This window comes from Martes martes (assembly GCF_963455335.1).
Source record: "Martes martes genome assembly, chromosome: 6".
NCBI lineage: Eukaryota > Metazoa > Chordata > Mammalia > Carnivora > Mustelidae > Martes > Martes martes.
Window position 1 is genome coordinate 80929141 of NC_137893.1, and position 22749 is coordinate 80951889.

Sequence of the window (22749 nt, forward strand, 5' to 3'; positions counted from 1 at the left end):
TACGGCCCCTCCCTGAACCCTCTGGTCTTTTTCTTTTCTGCTTTTTCCTGCGCACATTCTTCTATAGGAGATATTTCGCTATCTGCTCCCCATGCCTCGCACCCCCCCCCCGCCGCCCCCGCGTCCCCGCTCCCCGCCTTTGAATTTGAGAATTCAGGAACACGACTTCTTTTCTATCCCCCAAAGAGATCTATCAACGATGCTTCTGCAATGCATGATGACTTTAATCCCAATCCCAAATAAGACTGGGAGTCCCTCAATCCCTCTCGGGCTAGCCTTTTATCTCAAGCAGTTAAGCAGCAGGGACAGGTCTTCCACGTCTCTTTCAGAGAGGTGCCCCGAGGCCCTGAGGGATCACCCAAGGGAGGGCGGTACCAAAAGATACAGCCCGGGGGCCAATTCTTTTCATCCTCTCTGCTCCTCGGATAGAGCAGTAGGTGGGGAGGGAGGGATGCAGCTGGTGCGTGGAGGGGACCCCTCAGTCGCTGGCTGAGCAAAGGGTACGCAGCGGGACCGGTCCGCAGTTCCCGCCCCGCGCCGCGCACGCATTATGTAAGCGCCCGAGGCCACGCCCCCGTCAAGCCCCGCCCCCAACCGGCCCTGACTCGGGCTCCGGCTCTGCCGGCGGAGGGGGCGGAGAGAAGACGCAGCTGCAACTTCGCCTGGAGGTTCTGAGCCTACCCTGGGCTCAGCCGGGAACCCAGCCGCCGTCACCGCGGAGCCGCTGCTTCCCCGGTCCGGGCCTCAGCCCAGCGGGCTCGGCCATGGCAGCCGCCGCCCCCGGCGCCGCGGCGAATCTGGCCCCTGCGCTCCCCGCCCGTCGCTGAGCAGCCGTTAACCACACCGCCCGCCCGCCCTCCCGCTCCTGTCGCCGCGGCCCCAGGCTCTGCACAAGTTTCCGCCGCCGAAGAAGCAGGAGGCGAAGGCGGGGGAGGACGGACGAAGGGAGTCGTGCGCCCCCGGCCTTCCCGCCCGCTATGTGGGGGCGCTTCCTGGCCCCGGAGGCCGGCGGCCGGGACAGCCCCGGCGGAGCCCGCAGTCTCCCGGCGGGTAAGTAACGGGACAGTCCCCCGCTGGCGTGGGGGTTGCGGCCGACCGAGGCGCCTCGGGACCCCGGTGCCGCTCCCCTCCCTTCTCAGGCCTGGCTTCCCTCCGGCCGCCTCCCCGACGCCGCCGCGCGCACGCCCGCCGGGTTTCCTCGCGGCTGCAGACACCCCGGCCCCGTGGGCTGACATCTGGCGGGCCGCGTCCCCGGCCCCGTCCGCCCCGCATCGCGCGGCTCGGCTCCAACCAGTGCCTCCTCGGGCCGCAGCCCCCGCGCCCCAACTTAAAGCTCGCCTGGGCCTCCTCGGGTTGCGCTTTGTTGTCCGACCTCTTCCCTTTCCCTCGTGGGTTGTGTGGTCAACGCGGGTAACAGGGCTTACGGGGGACCTGAGCGAGAAGGTCGCTGCGACCGTGCTGCGGCGGCGGCCCCGGGCGCGCCTGGGAGGGCCGGGGTCTGCGGCGCCCACGGCCGCAGCTTCTACTTGGGGCGTTTTGGGGCGGGAGGAGGTTGCTGGTGATGCGGTCTCTTCCGTGCGTGATCCCTGAGGGGACTTCTGCCCCTCGATGAAACCTGGTCACCTCCCCGCAGCCCTCTCTGGCGTAAGAGGAGGACACGTCCTGCATGAGCTAGTCGATCTTTGAGCAGTGGGGGTGTTAATGCGTTTGCTTCTCGCCGGCCCCTTCAAGAAAAATTTGGAGATTGCCGCGTTCGGTGTGTGAAGGGAGCGGTTTGTATCCGACAGCCATTTCATGCCTGCATCTGCTTAGAAGTTGTGTAGGATCCACCAAATTAGGATAAGGCCCCCCCCCCCCCGCCCCGCCACTCAGGATAAAAAAAAGTAAGGCTTGGATTGCCTGTGACAAGTTATTTGACACTGACGGTTCCTCCAGTCACTTTAATTGGATCTTGAACCTTTTCGGGAAGCTGAAAGTTATGTAGGCCTTTTATGCAGAAAAAATTGCCTTAAGTACAGACGCAAAATTTTTCCTACAATTTTAGGTGTTTCCAGAACTTCTAGGTAACCTTGTTCCACAAAATGCTTGAGTTCCGCTTGTAAATGACATTTTTGTGTACATTCAAAGCTATTTTCAAAGCAAAAAGGAGAAGCAGTATTTGGAAGTGTGAATTTTTTTTCTGATAGTATTTTCAGCTGTTTGAAATATATCAGGCACAGTTGCTATTAAAATTTCAAATAACACAATTTTGTGATAGTCTAGAAATTTGTGATGTGTTTTTTTAGGCATATAATTTTACCAGTTACTGGGGGATGTAATTGACAAGTAGAAATTGTATGTATATTTAAGGTGTACAGCTTGTATAAATGCATCACGAAATGATCTCCACAATCAGGCTAGTTAATATACCCATCACCTCATAGAGTTAACCATTATTTTGTGAGTGGTTAAAACACTTAACATCTACCCCCTTAGCAAATTTCAAACATACAGTACAGTATTGTTAACTGTAGTCATCATACTGTACTTTTAGATGGAGACATATATAAATTTTAAAATCCAGGGTTAGATTTAAAAATCATTCTCTTAAATCTGGTCTTGCAACACTTTAATAAATAATGGAATTTAATATAGGCATGCATTTAGTAAGAAAAATATGAGTAGGAATTATTTTCTCTAAGATGTATACTACTAGTCGAAAAAAGGGGAGACTGCAATTAAGAGGTTTCTGATGCTTACTGAGTATTTGGAAATTCTGCAATCAAAGTAACTCCAGTGAGAAGACAGTTCATTATCCCTAGGGGTTGAATGGAGTGGTTTCAATTTATATGTACATGTCAGAAGCCATCTGTAATGTCTTTGTAACCTAACCTTTTTAAATAGATTTGTAATAATATGTTTGGAGGTGTAATATCACCCAAGCATTGTATCCATTTTTCCATTGTTTTCCATGAGGAAGAAAACATCCTAGTGCTTAGAAGTTAAGTAACTGAAGGAAGGACTTTGAGGTTGTATTGCATCCTTTAGACCTTCGCTGTAGCAAAGAACATAGTGGAAGGAGATACTTTATAAGCAGTACCCAAGATGAAGTAATTTGGACAGGATATGTTTACAAAGCATATATTTTATCTTTTTTTTTTTTTTTGGTAGTGATAAACCATTGGTATGTCAGGACATGCCTTTCCAAAAATTTTTTTTTTCAGCTTATAAGCTGAGAATGGATTGATTTTATAGTAATAATGATAAAATTTTTGTTATGCTTCTTTATTGAGCAAATAAGTTTTTTATTTTTTAAAGATTTTATTTATTTGAGAGAGAGAGATGAGATAGAGAGAGCATGAGGGGGAGAAGAGGGAAAAGCAGCATCTCCACTGAGCAGGGAGCCCAATGCAGCCCAGTCCCAGGACCATGATCCAAGCTGAAGGCAGACTCTTTAGCAACTGGGTCACCCAGGTGCCCCATGAGCAAATAAGTATTTAAAATTATTTTTTAGTTAGTTTTATGAAGTTATACCATAGATGAAAAACTTAAGTGTAGTTTCTTCTTCAAATGAGCAGATGGTGAAGGTCAAGATAATGACCTCTGAGTTGATTTATGCAGGGATTTCTTTTCCTTTTTGAGAATTTGAAGAAAATTTATATTTTTGAAATAATGTCCAGTATATCTTTTGACTAAGTTGAATGATTTTAGGACTTTCCTAAAAACAAAGGGCTGTCTTCTGATTGAATTTGTCAGCAATTGTTTTGGTCCTGAGGGCTAATGCAAAGACCAGGAGTAAGTAAATAATTGCTGGTATTGAAATGAGTTTATTTCAATATGTGGGTTAATTACAGGTATCCTAAATATGATTTGTTTATGCAAATATCTAACTAGACTAAGGAGAAAATGAAGGGTAACATAGAATCAGCTGAAAATACTGAAGGGAACTTTTTTTAAGTAATGGCAGTAAAAACAAATAGTAATAACAAGTGTGAGTTGGAAAATCCTGAACTTTTGACCTTTTCTTTAGGATTTAATTTTGTTTTGGTACCTACAGTTTTTCAGCTTTATAGAGTAACTGTATATAAATGTAAGTAAGATTAATATGTTCTTATATTTCGATACAAAGAAAAAACAAAAGCCTCCTGCCCCCACCTCTTTTTCTATTGACAAGTAGGGTTAGAAAGTTAATTTTAAATAGAACAAGTGGGGGGCGCCTGGGTGGCTCAGTTGGTTAAATAGAACAAGTGGTATGTCTTTTATGTTTTTGGTTGAGTACATTTGAGAATACCCTACTATTCAAATTGTATAATAGTTTTAAAGTTGGTTGAAGGATGGGTATATTTCCCTTAGGTTTTTTTGTTTTGTTTTGTTTTGTTTTGTTTTTTAGAGAGGGAGGGGCAGAGGGAGGAGAAGAGAGGGAATCTTAAGAAGGCTTTATGCCCAGTGCAGAGCCTAACACTGGGACTTGATCTCACATCCCTGAGATCATGACCGTGACCTGAGCCAAAATCAAGCGTTAGGATCCTTAACTGACTGGGCCACCCAAGTGCCTCTATTTCCCTCAAGTTTTAAAAATCTAGTGTAATATTTTGAGTACTTATACCTAGTTATACTGAATTTGATTCATTTTATACATAGTACTTTAAAAATATTAGTATATTCAACCCTTACAACATTTTGGGGTAGGATATGATAGTTTTAAAGTGTGCTAAAATATGACATTATAGAAAACATAAGATCCGAAGAAATGTCATTTGTTTAGTGCCTTGAGCTTGAAATCTACCTCTTCCTAGGTGATGCTTTGCCATAAGGTGTTTAGTGATGTCATAATGATAGTGGTGGTAACTGGTATGATTACATCAGATACTAAGGTTTTCTGCTGTGGTTCTGAATTAGATGGATCTAAAAGTACTGTGGTAACAATGAAACATAACTCTTTCACCTAAACTCAGTTGGACATGTTCTGTTATAATAGGCATTGGGAGGTGAGGGGTGAATCTCAACTTTAGTGATGACTTTTGTGAAATGAACTTGATTAGTAATTGGAATTTGATCACTTCTTGGCTTGAATGAAGCTGGTTAATTAATCTGAGGCCAGACAATAAATGGTGAGTTGACAACCACTATTGTCATGTTGTGAATATTTCTGTATGTTGAGAACAGAAAGGTTTTACAGAGTCATAATTTTTCTGATTGGATGAAATGTTTTTATGTGTATTTTGAAGACATGAAGAGTCCTAAATAGTATTTTATTGACTCATGGCTTAATTAGTAGGAACTAATATATAAAATGTACATTAAAAATGAATATTGTCATCATCTAGATAACTTCCAAAGCTGCAGTGAGATACTAATTATTACTAATACTTTAAGGGTATTCATATTTTATACTGCCAAAATAATATTTTGAAAAGTAGAATTTATCATAGAAGATCTTTCATTTTAAGTGCAGGAATGGTCAACATAAAATGAGCATCAAATTTCTCCTCATACTAATATTTTATTTCCACTTCCTATTTTTGTTTAATTTAAAAAATCCATTGTTATTACCTAACATAGCAGTTGGCACATAATAAGTACTTGGTAAATGTTTGTGAGTCATTCTTTCAATAAATATTATGTAGTAGGCATTGTACTAGTCTCCAGAGATACATCACTGAACAAGAAAGATAAGGTCCCAGCTCTAAAGGAGTTTATATTCTATTGAGGAGGAAGCTGTCTGTAAGTAAACTAACAACAAGAGAATTTACCTGATAAGTACTGTGAAAAAAAGGAAACTGGGTGAGGTGGCCGAAGATGGATAGATCTACTTTGGATAGGCTGGTCAGGGAAGGCCTTTCTGAGGAGGTGATTTTGAGCTGAGGCCAGAATGATGAGAAGGAACCAGGCATGAGGGCAGGAGTGTTCAGGTGGAGGGTACAGAAACATCTCTACGGTAAAAATGAGGAGTTTGAGGAATATCAAGAGCCAGTGAATCTGGAGCATAGAGAGCAGGGATGTGAGGTGAAGGAGGCCTGATGATGTAAGGCATAGTAAGAAGTTTGGATTCTGTTCTGTGTGGGGAGAAGCTAGGTATTAAAGGGGAGGAGAGATGACCGACTGTTCATTCATTCACCAGGGAATGTCTGCTATGAGGCTGACACTGTTCTATGTATTGGGGAAACAAAGTAGACATTCTCTATTCTTGGTGTTTAAGATCACTCCTGGCTGTTTTGTGAGGGGAAGAAATTGTGGAGGGGTGTGGGAAAAAAGAGCAGTAGGGAATCCAGTTAATATGTTATTGTAGTAATTAGGTGACAGATGATGGCTTTGATCATAGTGGTAAAATCAGATTTAGAGAGAAAAGAATGGGTTTGCAATATACTCGAGAAAGCTGACAGGATTTACTGATGGTTTGGAGGTGGAAAAGGAGGGAAAGAGAAATCAAAGACGATGTCTTAGTTTTAGCTTCAGTAATTATAGTGGATAGTAGTACCGTTTCTTGAGGCAGGGAAGAGTGAGGAAGGCAGGTAGAATTGAGTTCTGTTTTGGCCATGTGAAGTTTGAGATGCTTTTTAGAAGTTCAGGTCTGATATTCAGTCTGGAGCTCATTGGGGAGATGGAGAGGCGGAGGTATGAATTTTTAGAGATATGAATGTAAATGGTGTTTATAGTTGGTCGCAGAGAGTATAGAGAAGACAGCAGAGCATCAAACTCTGGGACATTTAATGTTTTCTGTCAGGTAGAGGAAGAGGAACAATCCAAAGAAACAGAACAGCCAGTGAGTTCAGAATAAAACCAGAGTGTGATGTTCTAGAAGAAAGGAGGCTGAAGGAAGGAGTGATCACTAAAGTCTTATGGTTCTAAGGGGCCATGTAAAATGAGTCAGAAGAGAATGGATCAATGTCACTGGCCAGTTTCAGTGAGAGTCTTAAAAATTTAAAGCTGGTGGGGATTGGAGATTCTTGAATCTACTCAACTCTTTATTGCACAGAGATTAATACATACGTCCTGAATAGAAGTTTGAATTGCTTTCTCCTTACTACTTCTCAAGTTAGGGTGACCAACTAGGTTTGCCTGGGATGCTCAGTGTTAAAACTAGGGGAGTGTCTCCTGGGATGCCTTACACTGAACAGTGGCTGACCCTTGACTTTGCCCAGGGCATCTAAAATGGTGTAAGTGTTTTTCCCATCAGAATAGATTTTCTCAGTCAGGGAACCTAGACTTTGGTAATTAGTTTGATTTTATTCTTTGGCCTGAGAATCTGCCTCAAAATAGTGACTCTGCCTCTATTTTTATTTTCTGGATGTCGTAAGTCGTTTTAAGATTTCATTACATAGTACTAAATTAATTAATTCAAGTCATTGATTGGATTATAAACTATAAAGAATGAGTTTAAGATCAAGAGCTTTGTTTCATGCCTTTTCTGTATGGTAGATGTCTAGTAAATAAATCTGATTGCTTTATTGATCCTACTTTGCAGTACTAAAATTCAGTTAGAGATGAACTATGGTTTTTAGTTATCCTCTGGAAGAGAATGGGATGAAAGATTTGGACTATATATTATGTAAAATTCAAAGTTTTCTACAATGTTGTTGTATTGCTCTTGTAGAGGCAGATGTGTGTTTATTGACCCTAAGAAATATATATTGCCTTGCCATGACATTGCAGAAGCTTTTGAGAAGCTTTCTCAGTAGTATTGAGCATTGCATCCCATTTGAGGAATAATGTACTGAAAAGCTTGACTAGGAATTAAGTTCTTTAATTTTGGGGAAATAGTTAATTTTCTCAAAACTTTATTTTGAAATGTGTTAGAACATGAACTCATCACCCTGATATCAAGATCTGAGCTGAGAACAAGAGTCAGATGCTTAACTGACCGAGCCACCCAGGCACCCCCTAAAACTAATGTTTTGTTTTAGTTTTGGCATTTAAATATGTGTGGCACTTAGGCATGAGTAAACAAAAGGCTAACAGAAATAATTAGCTTAGCTTCCTTTGCAGGCTAATGGTCACATAAATAAAAGTAGCATTTATTAGGCTTAACTACTTCTTTATTTAGGAAAACTTCTTTTGCTTGGGATTTTTATTTTCTCCTAGGTGCTGTTGATCCTTCTAAGTTTTGGCATAATTTGCTACCATGTAGAATATTTTATCTAGTGGTACTTTGAGATAGTTATATTCAAAGACAAAGGGGAACCTCTGGAATACCATTTGGTATACTTTCTCCACATTTGCAGTGGTTTTATTAAAAACCTCTCATTTTTACTAGTTTATAAACAGAACGGAGGGTTATGAGAGATTAAATTAAATGTGGCCCTCTTTCTAAATGGCTACCAATATACTTTTTCTGAATGCAGCATTTCAAGTAACCAGAAGATAGGACTCTACCTTTTTACACATATATAATGAGTACTTGGCAAATATTTATTGGTTCGAATTCATACTTTTTCTGTGAAAGGCAAACCACTTATTTATCTGATCATTGTTCTTAATTGAAGTAATCTTAACTTCAACCTAAACCAAGGAAAGATCTTCCTTGTTATGACAGAATTGTAGATAAGGAAATTCAGAATCATATCTGAAGAATATAGTCTTATACCTTTAGTGGTAATGTGTCTAAAATTATTTAAAGTAGTTGACAAATGAACTTCTCTTTTTTTATGTTTAGAAAGCAAAGACTAACAGTTTTTGATTATTTAAAATTCAGTTTTTATTTACATTCCCACCAATAGTTCCTTTTCTCCACATCCTTGCCAGTATTTGTTATTTTGTGGCTCTTTGATAATGGCCATTCTAACTGGTGTGAGGTGGTATCTCATGGTGGTTTAGATTTTGGCTATTTGTGTATCTTTTTTGGAAAAATACCTATTCAGGTCCTCTGCCCATTTAAAAATCTGAGAGAGATATATGTATATACATCTATGTACATATATATGTATATATATTTTATATATGGCTGTTCAGTTGTATGAGTTTCTTATATATTTTGGATATTACATCGTTTTCACAGGGGCATCTGGGTGGCTCAGTCAGTTAGGTGTCCAACTTTGATCTCAGCTCAGGTTTTCATTTCAAGGTCTTGAGGTCAAATCCCATGCTGGGCTCTGGGGGGTGTGGAGCCTGCTTTAAAAAACAAAAACTTATTAGGTACATGATTTGGAAATACTTTTTTATATTCCATAGGTTGCCTTTTCATTTTGTTGATGGTTTCCTTTGCTGTACAGAAGCTTTTTAGTTTGATGCAGTCCTGCTTGTTTATTTTTGCTTTTGTTGCCTTTGCTTTTGGTGGCAAGTCCAAAAAAATTATTGCCAAGACTGATGTCAAGGAGCTTACCCTCTATGTTTTCTTCCAGGAGTTTTATGGTTTCAGGCCTTATGTGCAAGCTTTTAACTCATTTTGATTTGATTTTTGTGTACGGTATTAAGATAGGGGTCCAGTTTCATTCTTTTGCATGCGACTACCCAGTTTTCCCAACACCATTTATTGAAGAGACTATCCTTTTCCCATTGTATATTCTTGACTACTTTGTAGTAAATTAATACACCATATATGCATGGGTTTATTTCTGGGCCCTTTATTCTGTTCCATTGATTTATGTGTTTGTTTTTAAGCCTGGCACTTTTAAAAATTTTCACTTATTAAAGATTTATATTTGAGAGAGAGAGAGTGAGTGTGAGTGGGAGGGGCAGAGGGATAGGGAGAGAGAATCTCAAGCAGAGTCTTCACTGAGACGGAGCCTGTGATGCACAGGTCCTGAGTTGAAACCAAGAGCTAGGGATACTTAACCAGCTGTGCCACCCAGGAGCCCCTTTATGCCTGGCACTTTTAAAGGTATATCTCTTCATGATTTTTCACCAAGATGGCAGAGGAGTAGGAGACCTTAGTTTTGTCTGCTCTCAGGAATTCAGCTAGATAGCTATCAAATCATTCGGAACACCTGTGAACTCAACCAGAGATCTAAGAAAAGAATAGCTGCAACTCTTCAAATAGAAAAGTGACTGCTTTCTGTAAGGTAGGAGAGATGGAGAAGTGAATCTGAGCTGATACATGGGAAGACACATTGTGAGGGGAGGGGGCCTCTGTAGGCTGGGTATTGGAAAGTGATACAGCAGCAGAATGCAAAATCAGAACTTTTATTTTTATTTATTTATTTAAGAATCCTTTTTTTTTTTTGACAGAGAGATTGAAAGAGAGCACAAGTAGGCAGAGCAGCAGGCAGAGGGACAGGAAGTAGCAGGCTCCCCACAGAGCAGGGAGCCTGATGCAGGGCTCAATCCCAGGACCCTGGGATGATGACCTGAGCCAAAGGCAGACACGTAACCAACTGAGGCACCCAGGCGCCCTGCAAAATCAGAACTTTTAGAAGTCTGCTACGGTGAGGGACATCCCTGCCTGAAAGGAGCTCAGGTGGTGAAGCAGGGTAGAATCCTAGTGAGACAGTGTGGTCTCGGTGTCCCTGGGGTTACAGGAAGACAAGGCAGAGGGGTACCTGAGTGCGTCAGAGTTTCCGGGCATTGGAGTGGGGAAGCTGGCTGCTATCAGTGAGCCCAGGGGTGCGTTCTCAGCTCAGCATTGCCATAAACTGAACTGTGGCCTGGTGGAGCAACTGCTTTCTGAGCAGGGGCCCAACAAGCGGCAGAACTGGCAGAACTGGTGGAAACCCCTGGGAGGAGTGGTGCAGGTGAGAGCTGCAAGAGTCTGCTGGGTTTAGAAACTCAAAGTGGGGTTGCCTGTCTGAGATGGAAATGCTTGGTCACAGGCTGGGTGAGCACAGAGTGGCGACCAAGACCAGGGAGAACCAGAGTGATTGACTGCTCTTCCCTAAGGGTGCACTAAGGAGTCAGGCCCAAACTCTTGGCTCTGAGGCTTGAGATAGACCACCATTTCAATCTCATCCTCTAAAGCAGTAGGGAAAGCCTTCAGGCAACAAAAGCCACATAAAGCAATCAAATCCAGAGCAGATTACTTAGCCTGGCCCCCTTGGCAAGGGCAGTGCGATTCTGCTCAGGTCAATGACACCTGAGAATCAGGGTAACAGGCCCCTCCCCCAGAAGATCAGCAAGAACATCCAGGCAAGACCAACTTTACCAATCGTTGAGAACTGCAGAACTCCAACACTAGGGGCATATGGCTTACAGAATTCATGTTTTTTTCCCCATAATTCTTAAGTCTTTTAATTTTTTTCTCTTTCCTTTTCAACCCATTTCTTCTCAACTTTTTAAAAAATATTTTTTTATTTTCAGTTTTACAGTTACATTCTAACCTTTCATTGTATTTAATTTTATTTTTGTATATATATCTTTCTTTCTTTACCATTTTGGGATGCAGTTTCTTCTAACAGACCAAAATACATCAGAATCTAGTGTATGGCTCTATTCTCTTCACCTGTCTGATCATATTGTCTCTCTCTCTGTGTCTCTCTTTTTCTTCTTCTTTTTTTGTTTTTTTTTTTGGTTCTGTTAAAGTCTTTTTAAAAATTTTTTTTCTTTACAGTTACATTATTTCAATGTATTTTTGTGTGTGCATATATGTATATATATACACATATACATACATACATATATATATTACAAATTGGAGATGTAGTGTCTTGTAACAAACCAACCAAAATACATTCAGGATATAGTGTGTTGCTCTGTTCTGTTCACTTGTCTGTTTATATTCCTTCTGCCCCCCCCCTTTTTCCCTTTTAATTTTCATTTTTACAGTTATTATTCTGTCCTTTCATTGTATTTGATTTTTAACATATATAACTTCTTCTTTCTTTACAGTTTTGGGATCTAGTTTTCTGACAAAGAGACCAAATACACACAGGATCCAGAATATTGGTCTGTTCTAGCCCCCTGTCTGATTACATTCTTTCTTCTTAAAAAAAAATTTTCCCCCCAGTTTTGGGTCTTACCTGATTTTTTAAAATTTAATTTTTTATTTTCAGTGTTCCTGATTTCTTCAGTGTATATTTCTCTGTGGTTGTTGTTGGGACAAAAGGCCCATAACCTACAAGGGTAGAAACATTAGACTTGGAGCAGACCTCTCCACAGAGACCTGGCAGGCCATAAAGGACTGGCATGATATATTCAGGTACTAAATGAGAAACATTTGCAGCCTAGAATACTTTACCGAAATAGAAGGCTGTCATTCAAAATAGGAGAGATAAAAAGCTTCCAGGACAAACAGAAACTAAAAGAACTTGTGATCTCCAAACTAGCCCTACAAGAAATATTAAAAAGGATCCTTTAAGCAAAGAGGGAGCCCAAAAGTTAAATAGACCAGAAAGGAACAGAGACAATTTACAGAAATGGTGACTTTATAGGTAATACAATGGCACTAAATTCATATCTTTCAGTAGTTACTCTGAATGTAAATGGGCTAAGTGCCCCAATCAAAAGACACAGGGTATCAAATTGGATAAAAAAAAAGCAACCCCCCCCCCAAAAGCAAGGCCCATTGATAAGCTGTCTGCAAGAGACTCATTTTCGACCCAAAGACACTTCCAGATTTAAAATTGGGGGGGGGACCATACATCATGCTAGTGGACATGAAAATAAAGCTGGGGTGGCAATCCTTATATCATATAAATTAGATTTTTTTTTTAAGATTTTATTTATTTATTTGACAGAGAGAGATCACAAGTAGGCAGAGAGGTAGGCAGAGAGAGAGGGGGAAGCAGGCTCCCTGCTGAGCAGAGAGCCTGATGCGGGGCTCAATCCCAGGACCCTGGGATCATGACTTGAGCCGAAGTCAGAGGCTTTAACCCACTGAGCCACCTAGGCACTCCACAAATTAGATTTTAAAACCAACGACTGTAATAAGAGATGAGGAAGGACATTATATCACAACTAAAAGGTCTATCCAACAAGAAGATCTAACAGTTGTAAATATTTATGCCCCTAACATGGGAGCAGCCAGTTATATAAACAAATTAATAACAAAACTAAAGAAACACATTGATAATAATACGATAATTGTAGGGGACTTTAGCACCCCCCTCACTGCAATGGACCGATCATCTAAGCAGAGGATCAACAAGGAAACAGCTTTGAATGACACACTGGTCCACATGGACTTTACAGATACATTCAGAACACTCCATCCTAAAGCAACAGAAAATGCATTCTTCTTGAGTGGACATGGAACATTCTCTAGAATAGATAACATATTGGGTCACAAATCAGGTCTCAACTGGCAACAAAAAAATTTGTATCATTCCCTGCATATTTTCAGACTGCAGTGCTTTGAAACCTGGAACTCAATCAGAAGAGGAAATTTGGAAAGAACTCAAATATATGGAGACTAAAGAGCATCATACTAAAGAATGAATGGGTCAACCAGCAAATAAAAGAAGAATTTAAAAAATTCATGGAAACAAAATGAAAACACAGCTGTTCAAAACCTTTGGAATGCAGCAAAGGTGGTCCTAAGAGGAAAGTGTATAGCAATACAAGCCTTTCTCAAGAAATAAGAAAGGTCTCAGATATACAACCTCACCTTACACCTAAAGGAGCTGGAGAAAGAACAGCAAATACAGCCTCCTCTTCCCAGCAGGAGAAGAGAAGAATAAAGATAGAGCAGAAATCAATGAAACAGAAACCAAAAGAACAGTAGAAGAGATCAACGAAACTAGGAGCTGGTTCTTTGAAAGAATTAATAAGATTGACAAACCTTGGGCCAGACTAACCAAAAGGAAAGACATAGATACCAAATAGATAAAATCATAAATGAAGGAGGAGAGATTACAACCAACGCCAAAGAAATACAATTATAAGAACGTATCATGAGCAACTATGTGCCAACAAATTAGGCAATCTGGAAGAAATGGATACATTCCTAGAGACATATAAACTACCAAAACTGAACCAGGAAGAAATAGGAAACCTGAAGAGACCCATAACCAGTAAGGAGATTGAAACAGTCATCAAAAATCTCCCAACAAAAAGTGCTCTGCACCAGACGGCTTCCCAGGAGAATTCTACCAAACATTTAAAGAAGAATTAATATCTGTTCTCCTGAAACTGTTCCAAAAAAATAGAAATGGAAGGAAAAGTTGGCATCACAATTCTAGACTTCAAGCTCTATCACAAAGCTGTAATCATCAAGACAGTATGGTACTGGCATCAAAACAGATGCAGAGATCAATGCAACAGAATAGAAAGCCGAGAAATGGAACCTCGACTCTATGGTCAACTAATCTTCAACAAATCAGGAAAGAATATCCAATGGAAAAAAGACAGTCTCTTCAATAAGTGGTGCTGGGTATATTGGGCAGCCACATGCAGAAAAATGAAACTGGAACCATTTTCTTAAACCATATACAAAATAGACTCAAAATGGAGGAAAGACCTAAATGTGAGACAGGAATCCATCGAAATCCTACAGGAGAACACAAGCAGCAACCTCTGTGACCTTGGCCACAGCCACTTCTTGCTAGACAGGTCTCTAAAGGCAAGGGGAACAAAGGCAAAAAGGAACTATTGGGACTTCATTAAGATAGAAAGCTTTTGCACAGGAAAGGAAAGGAAACAGTCCACAAAATCAAAAGACAATCAACAGAATGGGAGAAGATACTTAACAAAGGTCTTATCAGATAAAGGGCTAGTTTGTAGAATCTATAAAGAACTTATAAACCTCAACACCTAAGGAATAGATAATCTGATCAAGAAATGGGCCAGAAGACATGACCAGACATTTCTGCAAAGAAGATATCCAAATGGCCAACAGACACATGAAAAAATGCTCAGCATCACTCAACATCAGAGAAATACAAGTCAGAACCACAATGAAATACTACCTCATACCAGTCAGAATGGCTAAAATTAACAAGTCAGGAAACAACAGATGTTGGTGAGGATGTGGAGAAAGGGGGACCCTCCTACACTGTTGGTAGGAATGCAAGCTGGTGCATCCACTCTGGAAAACAGTATGAAGGTTCCTCAAAAAGTTGAAAATAGAACTATCCTATGACCCAGTGCCCTACTGAGTATTTAGCCCAAAGATACAAATGTAATCATTCGAAGGGGCACCTGCACTCCAGTGTTTATAGTAGCAATGTTCACAGTAGTGAGATGGAAAGAGTGCAGATATCCATTGACAGATAAATGGATAAAGAAGATGTGGTTTTATATATATATCATATATGTATGTATGTATATATATACACATACACACACATATATACACCATATATATGGTATGCATATATATACATACATACACACATATACACACATATATACATACGTACACACACATATACATACACATACAGTGTAACACTACTCAGCCATCAAAAAATGAACTCTTACCATTTGTAGTGATGTGGTTGGAATTAGAGGGTATTATGCCAAGTAAAATAAGTCAATCAGAGAAAGATAACTAAATGATCTCACTCATGTGGAATTTAAGATGCAAAATAGAGGATCATAGGGTATGAGAGGAAAAAAATAAAACAAGATAAAATTGGAGAAGGTGACAAACCATAAGAGACCCTTAATCATAGGAAACAAATTGAGGGTTGCTGGAGGGGTGGGAGGTGGGGGAGATGGATAACTGGGTGACATGTTAAGCAGGGCATGTGATGTAATGAGGATTGGGTATTAAGTAAGACTGATGAATTACTGACTTCCACCTCTCTGAACCCAATAATACATTATATGTTAATTGAATTTGAATTAAATAATAAATAAATCTCTTCATATTCATTTAATTATCACAACGCTATAAAATATAGGTACTCTAATTTGTTCTCTCTTTTTACGTGTGAAAAAATTGAGCTACAGTTTATTTATTTATTTTTAAAGATTTTATTTATTTGACAGAGAGAGAGAGAGAGAGATCACAAGTAGGCAGAGAGGCAGGCAAGAGAGAGAGGGGGAAGCAGGCTCCCTGCTGAGCAGAGAGCCCGATTTGGGGCTCCATCCCAGGACCCTGAGACCATGACCTGAACTGAAGGCAGAGGCTTAACCCACTGAGTCACCCAGGCGCACCCCCCCCCCTTTTTAAAAGATTTTATTTAAGTGATTTACTCCAGGGCTCAGTGCTAATAAGAGGTTGGATAGAGCTTGTGTCCAGGCAGCCTGGTTTCATGATCCATTCTTTACCACTAAGGAATATTAGTAATTCTATAATAAAAGAATAAAAAACCAAGACAATTAGATTCACTTACCCTAGAAATAATCAGTACTGAAATGGACTGGAAGATGGCAATGAGGAACAAATATTGCAGTATTGTTTCTTTCATTTTAGCTAGATAATTTCCAGTGTAGGTTGAGATTTTCTCTCTCTCTTCTGTGTGCGTGTGTGGGGTTACTAATAATGTGAATGCTTTTTTATGTTTTTATGTTCCTTTTAATTTTTTGTAACTTTTTCTGTTTTTTGTTCCTATAGGAGATTGTTTTCTCCTATTTATTAGGAATTTTGGCCATCATCCCCCCAAACCATTTACAATAATTATTTTTTAGCTGCTTTGGAAAGTATTTACTGATCTTTAAATACGTACTTAATTGTAGACCAGCTCAAGGCATAGTTAAAAATCTCTTGGACTTTAAATTAAACAGGATTTTAAATTAAACAGAGATTTTAAATTTAAAAATCTCTTGGATTTTAAATTAAATAGACACCCCCCCACCAACCCTGCTTAATCATAATTCTGAAAGGAAATATGTGTGTGTGTGTGTGTGTGTGTGTGTGTGTATTTTTTTTTCTTAAAGATTTCATTTGTCAGAGAGAGAGAGCAAGAGCACACAAGCAGGGAGAGCAGCAGACAGAGGGAGAAGCAGATGCCCTGCTGAGCAGGGAGCCCAATGTAGGACTTGATCCGAGGACCCTCGGATCATGACCTGAGTTGAGGGCAGATGTTAATCAACTGAGTCACCCAGGCATCCCAGGAAAAATATTTTTTAGATCTAATTATAAGATTTCCAGAATTTTAATTTTATACCGTGAACATTTATTGGCTAGTAGTGGCAATAATGACTGCATTTATTGAGACCCTGCCTGACTCTGCAGCTCTGTGCTAGAGACTTAAAAAGAAAAAAAAAGCTTGTCTTTCACTGTTCTTAATGTGGTGAAGAAGAAAGTTATACACAAAGGGGTTAATATAGTTTAGAAAATGCTGTTATTTGAATTTTAATTAAAGAAGATATTTAGATATTTAGAGCAAGTTAATTCTGAACTGAGACCTTTAAAGAAGGTAGAGAAGGAAAATAATTTGGAGTCATTGAAGGACCTAATCTGTTGGGAGGCAGTGATTAGGTATGTATGTCTGGAGAGTGTTTATAGGGGAGCTGGAATGGGTGAGGCTGGAGTTGGAGGAAATAGAAGGTGGGCTGTCAGTTGGTAAAGAACTTTGGCAAATTTAAGTAGTTTGAGTTTTATTTAAAATGCAGGAAGGAACCTATAAATTTATATGAACAGGAGAATGATGTAAATATATTTGTCAAAAGGTAACTAGTAGTAGGGGTTGAGGATGGCTTGGGTGGAATTACTTCAGAGGGAGATCCTTGCAGCAGTCCAGCCAAAGATGTGATCTGTGATGGTGGGCGTGGAGAGGAGAGATCTAATTCAGTTAGTATTTACAAAATGGACTAAATAGTTTTACAAACTGATTACCTGTAGGGTTAAGGAAAAGAGGTTTTCTCTGGATTTATTTGTATTTAATTTAGTCATACATTGATTTCTACTGATAGTAGAATTGGGGCAGTCGAGGGCCACTGTTCTGAACTTCGTGCAGAAGTACTTTGTACTTGTTAACATTTCAGAGGTGTTGAAATGTGAGATATGTGCATCTTTTGGCATACAAGGGTAAATATGCTTTGATGTTTTGTTTTGTTCTGGGTTTGTTTTTTTTTTTTTGGTGAAACGGTTCTCAATCCACTGATAACCTGCATTTTGAGAAACACTGCAGTTTATATTTATGATTTGTGTCATATTCAGCTTTTTTATGTAAAAGTAAATCTGCTTTGTTATTTTTATTTTCTTCTGGCTTACAGTTGTCATTTAAAAAATTCAGTAAGATGAGTTGTTATTTTCTTCTAAGTGCAGTTATAGATATATAACATACTGTGGAAGACTTGATATTGTATGCATCTTTGCTTCCAACTTAAAAAAAAAAGCTTCAAAAAGAAAATGTAGTAGGTTACCTCTTCACTTGATGCTGATCTTCTTGTATTTTCCAGAGAATTACTAGTTTTTAATTACTAGTTTTTAAATAAGTTATCCCTAGGCATTCAGTATTCTATATAAAAGAATTGAAATTGGTGTTAAAAAATATACTGTTTTCGGGGTGCCTGGGTGGCTCAGTAGGTTGAAGCCTCTGCCTTCAGCTCGGGTCGTGATCTCAGGGTCCTGGGATCGAGCCCCGCGTCCAGCTCTCTGCTCAGCCGGAAGCCTGCTTCCCCCCCACCCCCTGCCTGCCTCTCTGCCTACTGGTGATCTCTATCTGTCAAATAAATAAATAAAAATCTAAAAAAAAAACCAAACTTCTCTTCCAAAGAGAAGTTCTAGTGTAGTGTCTTGGTATCTTTGCTATTCTTACAGAAGTGCTTCTGTCTTTGTTCTAGAGAAAATTGATTTTACAGTCAATCATTCAGTTGCTTTAATATGATAGGACCTAGGTAAGACTTTATTGTTATAGGCCACTGAGACTTATTTTAATATTTTAAAGTCCATAGCATGTCTCTAGAAATTGAGTAGTTGCCATTTCAGTAGCATAGTCATATAAATACCGTGTAAGAAAATTTTTCTTATTTTTCTTGCTAAGCATAGTTACTTATAGTTCTTAACTGCTTTGTGATCTGGATTGACTTGAGTAGAGACAAAACATGTCATTTTCAGAATGAATTAACTCAATCTAAATTAAAGATTAGAGTGTTATTTTATTCATGATATTTGTTAATTATCTTTAGTGTCCTAAGCATATAGTATAAATTGGATCTTTTTTAAAAAAGAAGTATAGTTGACCTTTAAACAGTGCAGGAATTAGGGGTGTGCAGTCCGCTGTGCAGTCAAATGCGTATGAATCTTTTGACTCTTCGAAAACTTAACTACTAATAGCCTGTTATTGATTGGGAATCCTTACAGATAACATAAACAGTTGATTAATGCATATCTTATATGTTATATTTATTATATACTATACTTTTACAAAAAAGTAGGCTAGAGAAAAAACATTAAGAAAATCACATCAGAAATACAATACTGTACTGTATTTGTCAATACCGTAAGTTTATATCATCTGTATACAAGATGAAGTGTCTGTATCTGTATCAGTATTTTCCTAAATAATACAAAACACTGTAGTTGCTATACATGTAACTAACGCTAGATATCAAAAATGAAAAGATAGTTTGAAAAAGAAAATTCATATATATTTACAGGTTTAAGGATTCATGCATTGATAATGAAGAAGCAATAATATGATTGCTCATCAGTAGCGTAGCCTATGCATTAATGAATAAATCATTATAACATTTTAATGGCATATAGTATTACATTCATATTCATAATACATTGTTGGAAACAGTGTTACATTTTTTTAAAAACCACTTCTGTGTGATGATAAGCTGATACAGAGTTTTCAGTTACTAGAGAGAGGGGCATACTATAAGGTAATGTAATTCTTTGAAACCAAAGTTATAAAACTGAGAAAACTAACACATTATTGATTTGATATTTAATATTACTCATTTTATGCCTGTGTGAAGATAGGCTATCCATTACCATACAGGTTTTTTACAGGATGTTCTGCATATGAATACTTAGGCAGTTATGATAATGGCACAAAAACATCTCATGCAGTTCTTGCCATACAATTATTAGATTTTCATGCGAAGTCACACATGTGTACAGTGGGTAAGTTTATTAACTGTATGGCATGATGATTATTTACTGTTCATTAAGTGGAGGTAGATCATCAGAGAGGTCTTTATCCTTGTCTTCATGTTGATAGGCTAAGTAGGAGGAGAAAGAGGAGGGGGGTTGGTCTTGCTTTCCTACAAGTGGTAGAGGTGGAAGAGGTGGAGGAAGTGGTTGGGAAGGCAGTACAGACAAGCACACTGGGTGTAACTTCACATAAATACATCATCATTTCTATCTGACTTCTTGGCTTTCTCGTTTCTCAAAAAAATGTTTCTAAGCAGTACCAGTCATTCTTCCGCTGTTTTCTTTAGTTTTTAGCGCTTGTGTCGTGAAATAGCCCATGTTGTAAAAGAAGTTAAAGCAGTCTTGAGTAATCAGAACCCTTCTGCCAGATTGTTCAATGTCAGTTTGTTTTCTGGCACTGCTGCTTCTATGTCTTCTCTCTCATTGTCTGGCATTGGTTCAGAAGTTCTCCTCTCCAAGTCATCTTCTGTTCATTTCTCAGGGGTTGTATCTGTTAGCTCTTGAATTTCTCCAAGATCCGTATCTTGAAAGCCTCAATTTCCCACCTACTTTGCCATTTCCACAATCTCTTTCATTATTCCTTTGGCTGACTCTGTTATAAATCCTGTGAAGTCATACACAACATCTTGACACAGTTTCCTCCAGCAGGAATTTATTGTTTTTGGGTTGATGGCTTTCACAGCTTTTTCTATAACGATGGTATCTTGAGTGGTATAATCCTTCCCAAACTTTCATGATGTTCTCTCTATTGAGGTTCTGTTCCATGGCATTCATAATCCTTTCCACGGGGAACCATGCAAAATGAATCTTAAAGTTCCTTATGACCTCTTGATTCAGAGGTTGAGTTAGAGACATTGTATTAGGGGCACTTTGATATCTTTGGTACTGAACTCACAAGGTTCTAGGTGGTCAGGGGCTTTGTCAGATATCAAAAGCACTTTAAAATGCAGTCCCTTTCTGGCAAGTTGCTTCCTGACTTGAGGGACAAAGCATCAGTGGAACCAGTCTAGAAAAAGGGTTCTTGTTCAGGCCTTCTTGTTTTGCAACCAAAAGACTGGCTGCTGGTTGTTAGTTACCTTTTTCCTTCAAAGCCGAGGGTTAGAAGCTTTGTAGATAAGGACAGTCCTGACCATACACCCGACTGCATTTGCACAGAGCAACTGTTAGCCCATCCCTTCCTGCATTAAGTTTTGGTGCTCACTCCTCTTCCTTACTAATACATCTTTTGTGGCCATTTCTTTCAGAGTAGGACCCTTTTGTCTGCCTTTAAAAACCTGTACAGGCAGATATCCTTTCTCATCAATGATATTCATAATGGCATCTGGGAATTCATCTGCTGCCTCTTGGTGGGCAGTAGCTGTTTCTCCTTTTATCTTGATCTTTTTTAAGCCAAATTTCTTTCTAAAAACTATCAAATCATCCTGTGCTGGCATTAAATTCTTCAGCTTTATATAGTTCACCTTCTTTTTGCTTTAAGTTGTCATGTACTGTAATGACTTTGATTTTTCTCAAATCATACTCATCTTTAGGTATGCCATTCTTACACAACCTTGCACCCACATAAAAGCTGTATTTTCAATACAAGATAAAAAGGTATTTCACAGAAAGTTCAAGTTCTTTGCTCTTGCTTGTGTAGCTGCAGCAACAGCTTCACAAATTACCTTTTCATTTTTAACAATGATCTTTATGCTGGATTCATTTATTCATAAATGGAAGGCAACTACAGGTACAGACCTCAAACTATAGTACATATCAAGCATTCAACTTTTTCTTTCTAATGACCTGGCTTTTTTTTTTTTTTTTTTTTTCTTCTTGGGAGCATTTCTAGCATCACTAGTGACACTTTGTATGGGTCCCATGGTGTTGTAGATTTATGTTATTGAACACAACATGATGAAAAATACGCAAGAACCACAAGAGATTGCTTTTTACTGTGATACACAGTGTACTAGAGATGATTAGCGTCGCAAGGATTTTTAAGTGGATAATAGCAACGAGAGGTGGCTACAAAATTATAACAGTAGTACAGTATGTATGTACTATAGTTAATTTTATGCAATTATGATTTATTTCTACATCTTTGTGTTTATTTACATTTCTCTTGACTTCAAATGGCACCATGTACAGTGTGAAATGTTTGTGTAAGTTTTGATTAATTATAACTTTTTATAATAGGTTTGTATGTATTTTATGGTAGTGATAAAATAGACTAGTATTTATATGTATTTTGTGCACTCATGACAAACCTAACTTTCTCTTAATTTTTTTTTTGGTATCTCTAGGCTAGTTGGTTCATTTGTAAGTTTTTTCATATTGTCACAAATCTCCAAAAACTTAAAAATATTCTGTGTATAGGGGAGGCGCTCAGTTCAAACCTATTGTTCTTCAAGGGTCAACTATAATATTAGAAGTCTAAACACTTTTACTTTCTCTCACTATTAGTAAGATTGGACATTCTTTCGTATCTTTGTCATTGACATGTATTCCTAGCCTATTTATGCTATTTTCTGGATATTCTTAAGAAATATTTCTCCATACCTGAGGATCTGATTGAGGAAAACATTTTGGTATAGATTATGGATAGATCAGAGTTAGAGCAGACCTGGTTACAGAATACTTTCACTTGGTGCTTTAATATGTGAGTGATTAATCAAATGAATTAAGTTAAGTCCCATTCTGAGAAAGGCCTAGAATCTATTAGGTTTTAAGTGGTTGTTCTGGACATCAAAGTTGGCTGTGTGTCTCTCTGGTCAGTATTTTAAAATTTTGAGTTAATTTAAATGTATATGTTTTATTGGGAGGTGTGTTTTTTGTTTTTTTGTTTGTTTTGTTTTGTTTTCTGAGACAGAGAGAGAGTGAGAGAACTTGTTGGTGGGGGGTAGGGAGGGAGAGAAAGAATCTTAAGC

General features: G+C 39.0%; 1 protein-coding gene across 1 annotated transcript in view; it reads left to right on the top strand.

Moving 5' to 3' along the window:
- The first annotated feature begins 617 nt into the window (after window positions 1-617).
- Window positions 618-22749, top strand: part of CEP85L (centrosomal protein 85L) — a 165450-nt gene continuing 143318 nt past the window's right edge. Inside the window, exon 1 of the mRNA XM_080805139.1 lies at window positions 618-1050. Within this exon, the coding sequence (XP_080661265.1) occupies window positions 978-1050 (73 nt within the window). The 5' untranslated portion in view covers window positions 618-977. The remainder of the gene's footprint in view (window positions 1051-22749) is intronic.